The 8,617-nt window shown below is 37.1% G+C and overlaps 1 protein-coding gene across 1 annotated transcript in view; it reads right to left on the bottom strand.

Moving 5' to 3' along the window:
• Nucleotides 1-3,272: 3,272 nt before the first annotated feature.
• Nucleotides 3,273-8,617, bottom strand: part of LOC140140469 (uncharacterized) — a 32,438-nt gene continuing 27,093 nt past the window's right edge. The window contains exons 10-11 of the mRNA XM_072162229.1: nucleotides 7,824-7,913; nucleotides 3,273-3,331 (exon numbers count right to left, since the gene is read on the bottom strand). Of these exons, the coding sequence (XP_072018330.1) occupies nucleotides 3,273-3,331; nucleotides 7,824-7,913 (149 nt within the window). The remainder of the gene's footprint in view (nucleotides 3,332-7,823; nucleotides 7,914-8,617) is intronic.

Genomic DNA, 8,617 nt, shown 5'->3' with positions numbered 1-8,617 from the left:
GATTAGAGAATAACAAATAATAAAAATAATTTTTGATGAAGGCGTTTATGCACGCTGTATCTCCTGTCATCAACATCGTGAAATTAATAACAATCTTTGCATTGTTTGGGTTTTGTTGAGTTCAAATAGCTATGTGTTGTGTTATATACTGAGGGGGTATCAAAAAGTTTTAGAAATCGCCCAGAAGTGAAAGAGCTATATCAATGAAATTTTGTCAGTGCAATCACTGGTCCTTATGTACATTATGGTCCACAAATGGTCTCATAGGTATGTTTACTTTTTTTACAGGTGGCACTAGATGCCAATAACCTGCTGCCCCAGTTACTGCGCATAAACTGCAAGATTGAGAAAATTGAGGCCAGCAGCATTATTAAGATCCTGCTTTTGAAGGGCTGCAGTGCCTAGAAAATTGATGATGAAACGAAAGTTATCTTCGGTGGTGATTGTGATATGTCACTGTCGCTTTTTGGAAAAGGAATTTTTATTTCATCACAGATTTTCTGGGCACTGTAACCCTTAAAATGGAACTTAATCATGCTGCATGCCTCAAATTTCTCCATTTTGCTGGTTATGCGGTTACATAGGCAGGTAGTGACATCTATAGCTCCTGTAAAAAAGTAAACATACTTATGAGACCATTTTTGCACCATAGTGTACATAAGGACCAGTGATTGCACTGACAAAATTTCATTGATATAGCTCTTTCACTTCTGGTCGATTTCTAAAACTTTTTGATACCCCCTCGTATTCTAAGAATATTGTACATTGAACAATATTGGGGTAAAAGCTGAACTTGTTTTCTTCTCTGTTCATCACAATGAAATATTGCATCTGCCATGCTATGGCTGGGCCTACTCAAATACCCCACCAAATGCATGGTGGCTGTGATGATTGTAATGAGCCTCCGGTGTGTTGCATTATGTCACGGAAACAGCTTGCTCAGGAATGCGGGCTAAGTATCCAAGTTGCAAACTTGACATTCACAGGGGTACTACAGGCTGAGTCAAAAAGAAGTATACTCATGTTTGAGGGGCTGTAACTAGAGATCTGTACGGAATCTGCTAAAAATAAAAATACAATTGGAAAGAGCAAACTTTACACGTCTAAAAAAAAAAAAGAAGAAGAATTGTTCCAATAACTGACAGCAAAGTCAAGTTTTACTCATTTGAATACAACCACCCATTTTTATAGCTTTACACAGTTTCACTTCCCAAGTACCTATTATACAGGGCCATCACTAGAGGTGGGCTGTGCGACATTTTCAAAAGAGGGGGTGTTTATTAGGTCTTTTTTACAACAATAATTTCTGAAAATTTTGTTAGGTAAGCTAAAATAACTATGAACTTAAGATCAATGACTTCCGATTTGCAATGTCATTTTTGGCAATTACCGATCGTGTGTGAACAGTGGTAAGCTTACTAACACAAGATAGCATATCATGGAAATTTCACAATTTTTTTAACATTTTAATTTTGGTAGGGGTGTCAGTGGCATGCAGCACATTGAAAGTGGGGGGCCAGGTTGTTCAGTTCCCCCGAATGGAGTCTGATTAGGAGTGTAAGGTGCTTGGATGAAATCAGTCATTTCGGGGAAATGACTTATTTCCCGAATGACCAACAAAAGTGGGGGCGGGACCCCCTGCCCCCCTCTGCACACGCCACTGAGGGGTGTTTATTAGAGGGGGCAACTAATAGAGTAAATACGGTAAGTGATCAATGGACTTTGGATACTTACTTTTTTTCCTCCTCCTCTTCTTCTTCCTTTTTCTAGAAAATAAAATCGCACAAACAGGTTAAATGTGGGGCAACCGGCGATCCTTTCTTTTAGACAACTAAATTATTACTTTTGCATAAAGGTTATTTTCATATATCATGGTTAAACAGTTGCCAAATACTTTGGAGTCAAGGTTTAATGTATTGGAAAGAGAACCGGGCTTAAACCGGGATAAATTAGGGAAATTATGCAGTAAAAAACAAGGTTAAAACAAGTGAAAATGGCAATCCAAAATCAATTTTTTTAAAATCAGAAGACCAAGAAATGCATCTCATAAAAGCAGCAGCACTTCCATCGCATGAAAAGAGTGACAATAAAGTAAAGGTAAGGAGTCGAACCTGTATTTTACAGGACAGAGTTCCCATCTCTCTTTCATTAGCAATTAGGCCAGACTCCACCATGAAATGTTTCTGTGGGGAGATTGCCACACCTCCTCCACAGCGAGTCTGTTACCTTCCGAGCATTTAAGAATGCCGGTACCCATTTACACACCTGGTGGAGAAGAGTAATCGAGATAAAGTGCCTTACTGAAGGGCACAACACAATGGCATCGTTGGGGCTCGAACCCGCAACCTTCCCAATTATGAGTCGCAGCATGTTCTGCTCGGCCACCGTGCAAAGAATTTGAGAAATGAGGGAAATTTCTCAGAACAAGGCAGTTTTTGAACCACAAGTCTTGCCTGCTTTTGCAATCAATTGGAACATTATAAAGCCAAGTTTCATAAAAATCCAACATCATACTATAATACTAATTTGACCTCAAATGATCGCTTATGATCCTGAAATGATGTGGAGTATTAAGTACCAGGTTTCATGAAAATCCAACATTCTTGACTAATTTGACCTCAGATTACCCTTTATGACCTTATAAAAGTCCATATCATCAAGCTTGATGAAAATCCAACAATTTTTGCTAAGTTGACCTCAGATGACTCCTGATGACTTTGGAATGACCTTGAAAAAATTGCATATTTTTGAAGTAGAAGTACCCAGTTTTATGAAAATCAAGCAATATTTACAAATTTGACCTCAGATAACCCTTGATGATCTTTGAATGATCTTCTGTTCACAACTTCATTAATTTGACCTCAGATGACCTCCACTGACCTTGAAATTCCCCATAATTCTTACCTCCACCCAGTCCGAGTTGAAGATGACCATATATGCCGGAGGTTTGCTTGTAATGTGATGTGAACTTTCACCTGAGAACATTTTATTAATATTTCACTGAACCAAACTTATTAATTTGACCTCAGATGACATCCAGTGACCTTGAAATGACCTTTAAATTATATTATTTGACACAAAATCATAACATGAAGATTCCCATAGTACACCCACGACCCAAGTTTGCTTGCAATGAGATTTGAACTTTTCACATGTGAACATTTAATCAAAACTTTACTAAAAAAATTGATGCTTCTTAAAATCATGCTTCTGAACTTCACAGCAAAGTTATAAAAATAAAAAGTTAAAAAGTTACACAAAGCACATTAATGTCAAATTGTTGGTGGTGTGTACATACTTGGTTCTGTATGACCTTTTGGTGCTCCATGACCTGCCAAAAATAAACACAAACACAAAAGAAAACAAATACAAATTAATTAATTTCGAAACTAGAATTACACGGTTCGTAATTAAGATGGACCCCACACACAGGTGCGTAAATACAATTAATATACAATATGCAAATAAGCTCATTAATAATATTCATAAATATGCAAATAACACGGCATAAAACTATACAGCACATTAGGCCACCATATACTATCACAATACCAAGTTAGAAGTTGATCGGTTATTGTGTTTAAGCTGCAGAGTAGATTTGTAAAAATGTAGGCAAAATATACAAATCAGCTCATTAATATTCATAAATATGGAAATAATATGACACAAAACTATACAGCACATCAAGCCACCATATCCAATCACCAAACCAAGTTTGAAGTTGATTGGTTATTGCGTTTAAGGTGCAGACGGGATTAATGAAAATTTAGGCAAAATGTAGGCAAAATATGGAAAAAACTCATTAATATTCATAAATATGCAAATAACATGACACAAAACTATACAGCACATCAGGCCACAATATCCTGTCCAATCACCAAACCAAGTTTGATATAATATTGGATGGCTGAGCATGATACCATAACATATCGGATGAGTCATAAAAATATCGGACGAGCCAACGGCGAGTTCGATATTTGTATGACTAATCCGATATGTTATGGTATCATGCGAAATAAGCCATCCAATATTATCATTATTAGGCTTTCTTAACTCCTAATAACCCTGAAAACATAATAATGAAGTTGATCGGTTACTACGTATAAGCTGGAGAGTGGGATTAATGGAAATTTGTGCAAAATATGCAAATTAGCTCATTAATATTCATAAATATGCGAATAGCATGACACAAAACTATACAGCACATTAGACTACCATCTCCTATCACCATACTAAGTTTGAAGTGGATCATGCTAGATCCTAAATAATAAGATATATTTGATCTTAATGCTCATTGTGTTAGCCACAGACTTCAACATAAAAAGTCCAATTAAGTGTTGAGATATTTTCTCAAAATATCAAGGGCTATCTCAAGAACCACTGGACCAATGCTTGTTTGTACTCATTTTAATGTATTTTTATTGCCGATTCCAAATATGGCCATAAAAATATACAATTCTGAAATTTTTAAATTTTTAAAATAATATTTGAAACTTGTTGTCTGCAGTCAAAACCTGCGGTGAGAGAATTAAAGAGGACAACACATTTGGATTCATTTAAACTGGGCTCAAAAGAAACTTATAAATTTTTCACAAGGTCATGTCTTAAAATCCTGTCTATAAAAATGAACCAAAATTACACACAGGATTACTTTAATACTCTACTCTAAAAACATGTCAGTAACCAAGCAGTTGTCCAACTGACACAACAGCAAAATGCACTGACACAAAAAAGCTTCCTGGACCACATTCACAGGCGAATAATTGGCACCCAACAATAGAAATCTGTGAGAATTCGTATGAGATCCTTACACAGGTGATTATTTCCAAAGAGTAAGTGGAATAGTGTGGAACAGGACTGCTTCTGCTTTTCACACACTTTCTTCAAAATAAAGGTCTTGTTCCACACTATTCCACTTTCTCACAGATTTCTTGTGTTGGGTGCCAATTATTGGGCTGTAAATGAGGCACAGGAAGCTGTTCCAGGTCAGTGCAATTTGCTGTTGTGTCAGTTGGACAACTGTTTGGTTACTGACCAGTGTTTAGAGTGGAGTATTGAAGTAATCCTGTGTGCAATTTTGGTTCATTTTTATGGGCAGGATTTTAAGATATGACCTTGTGAAAAATTGTTTCTTTTTGAGTCCAGTTTATTCAAGCAATATTGTAACATTTGCTGAGGAGGAGGCCCTTACTTTTTTTCAAAATTTCAATTTTTACATGATTGTAGTGTACTTTAAGGGTGGTCTTAACCCTGAAATTATGGAAACTTTGGGGTCTCATAACTTCTAAATTGTTGCTATATAAAAGTATACATATTTAGAATGGGAACAGCTTGATAGTCACACACCGTCGACGTCCTATACGATAAATATAAATTTAATACTCCGTTGGTGAGCGACGGGCGAGTGGTAGTGAGCGACAGGCGAGTGGTATTTCACTGAACGCAAGAAAAGGAGTTCTATCTGATTGGCTAGCAATCGATCGCTTAGGTCGCTCAGTAGTCAACTACAAACTCATGCATTCAATTCGATTGAAATCGATTATTCTATTATTGACGAAGATAAAGAGCGTGATAGTGTGTCAATAATGTACATTGTATTGCACCTGGTTTTACCAGCATTCCTTTATAAAATAATTTTCTCAAAGAGTTAAATATTATCAAAATTTTTACCCAGGATTTCAAATGTTTTACATCAAAATTGCAGTTAAACATATCCACAGCAAAATACCGGTCCTCACTAATTAGTACATTTAATTTCCAGTTAGTACATTTAAACGAAACCTGTGATTTACATGACAACAAATAAAATTTTCTTACAATAGAAATATCATATGGGATACTGATATGGTAGGCCGCAACCGCTACAACGTGGAGCTGCTACGCGTAGCGGACTTTTTGTTCCGTGGAGCCAAATTGACCAATCATGTTAGAGTTTTTCATTACTCAGAGGTAAAACTGACCAATCAAGTACGACTTACTCATTACGTGAAGCGAATTTAGTCATTAAGAATTTGCCAGACGAGCTTCACGTAGTTGCAAGATATCCTCGGTCACGAACTCACGATAGTTATGATTCAAAAAGTAATTTATGAAAAGTACGAACCGACTTATTATTAAGATGGACATGCACTCACAAGAAACTCATACAGTATTGTACACAACTATATAGCTAGGCAGAGTGGTGGTAAACCATGCACACAATTCTGCGATCTGCAGTGTATCGCCGGAGCTGATTTGTACATCTTGCTTGGGCGTGGCTCTGCGAATTCGACCTTCAGCAAACCAGTTCGGATTTACTTTATATACTAGTAGTAGGCCATACCTACTGTAGTTACGGTACTGCCCGTTTTCCTATACACAATACTCAGTGCGCTCACCATTGACGCGTGACCTAGTGTATGTTAGAAGTATTATGCCATTGCCTATATGACGTCACTGTGTAAAAAATAACCAGTCAATATTTAAAGTATTCTCTGAAATTCTAGAAAATATAGTTTTGTAACATTTCCTAAATTTTTAGCTAATTTAGGTGTTTGGAAATATTGGTACTTTTGTGTTTTAGGAAGGATATGTAAACGACAGATAACACCAAAAAATATGAACAAATTATTTCTAAACCGTGTTAAGTCTGCAAACCATTATGCTTCTCATTTTCAAGAACGCTGGTTAACAATAAGCCGACTATTGTCTCATTTCGTAAACAAAAGCCCAGACAGTATTGTTACCTTGCGTTCGCTTTATAATCATTCACCCAACTGAAACTATAATACCAGCTCATTGTTCATTGCACAGGTAAAACAGACACAAGTGCATGTGTATTTAACCAGAGAAGATCTGATGTAACATAGTTGAGCTGTTTTCATTGAGTGTTATCTTGGTTTAATAGCTTTTAATGGGGTTTAAGTCCTTCAAAGGTCGTGGTGAATTCTACTGTAGACATGACTGCATCATGATTATTTTAAAGTCAACAACATTCAACAATATGATCACCGTGATAGTATGACAGTATCAGTACCGTGGGTGTCAGTGATCCTGGCCTGACACAGTAGACAAACAAACAAACACGCCACACACATGGCACATGCATGCAAGGTAACATTGACTATACACTAATCAAACAATGGTATTGATCCTGTACAACTGTTGGTGGTTTATTTACATTCGATTCATTTAAAATCCACATAGTAAACATTAATTTTGGCAAGAGTTTTTCTCTCTGGAACGATGATGCATCAACTGGCTCCGCGTAATGAAAAGATCTAACATGATTGGTCAATTTAGCTCGCCGGTTTAAAAGTAAGCTACGCCGTAGCAGCTCCACGTTAGGCGGTTACGGCCAGCCATATACTGATCATGCGAAAATCGTAAAACATAGAATAGAAACAGTGTGGCGGCTCTCAAAATCTCAAATTGTATGCATAGCCTGAGTCGCACGGCCTATCTCAAACAAAATCACCATGCGTAGTTGTTGAAAAACGTGAGGATTTATCGTACTACCACGGCAATTTTTAACACGAACATATAGGGATGATGACGGTGTGAGTCAAACACCTAATTGATTGAGCTAACTTGTATTTCAATCACCAAGGGCCGGTTTCTCGAAGCATGGCAAGTGGTCAGGCTTCCTAAGCCGTCAGCCATAAGCCCCATTAGTCCTATACTAGTGCTTAAAATTTCACACCATATAGGCCTACCTAGAAAGATTAATCAATAAAACGGATACACATTGGTAGGGCTAGCCTACTGGCTTAGGAAGTCTGACCACTAACCAAATTTCGAGAAATTGGACCTAAAGGTCTTTTTAAAAAACTTATATTTCTTACCTCGTTCTGGTGCGTCATCTTCATCATTGGTACCATGACCTTTTTCACCTGGTGCTGGTGTTGTTTCCTCAGATCCCCCTGAAGGATTAGCTATAATTAAACAATCATTTTGGAGGCTAATTTGTCTTACTATAATGAAAGACAAAGATAGAAAGACTAGTTTACGTCTGACGTCATCTGTCAATCAAAGTCGAGCACGGTTTGTTTACAAGTGTCGTGATGATATGAGTTGCAAAACACGGCGGTAAAACCGGGCGCCTTATTGTTAATTTTGCAAGTTCAAACATACAAACTATCTCAACAGTTAGGTCTTTATACTAGGAAATTTTCTTTGGCAAAGGCACCATGACAACAATGCCTAGAAAAGTTGCTTTTTGCCTTGTAAAAGTCATTCGCTGCCATTCCTTTTCTCCGATCAGCACCAGATAAATCGACCTTCCTTTTACGCGCTAATTAACCAATCAAGGATCGTAGAGAATTTGATTGACAGTGACGTCAGACGCAAACTAGTCTTTTTATCTTTTGTCTTCAATTATATAATGGTCAAGGGCTGAAGTAACAAATTTTGCACACACTCTTCTATGGGACATACACATGCAAGGTTATGAATATTAAAGGGGCAATTACTGGATGTTTTAACCCCCTCAGCACCTACCTGCCAATCTAACATTGCCTCTGATTGGTCAATTACATGATATCTTCACTTTAATCACCCATCAGAATGGAGCTTTGCAAATAATTCACCCCAATTTTTTTGCCTTGATGAAATTGTTCTAACAATGTTGCTGATTGGT

The sequence above is a fragment of the Amphiura filiformis genome, chromosome 19 (assembly GCF_039555335.1).
Source record: "Amphiura filiformis chromosome 19, Afil_fr2py, whole genome shotgun sequence".
Lineage (NCBI taxonomy): Eukaryota > Metazoa > Echinodermata > Ophiuroidea > Amphilepidida > Amphiuridae > Amphiura > Amphiura filiformis.
This window is presented reverse-complemented; position numbering and strand designations above follow the sequence as displayed.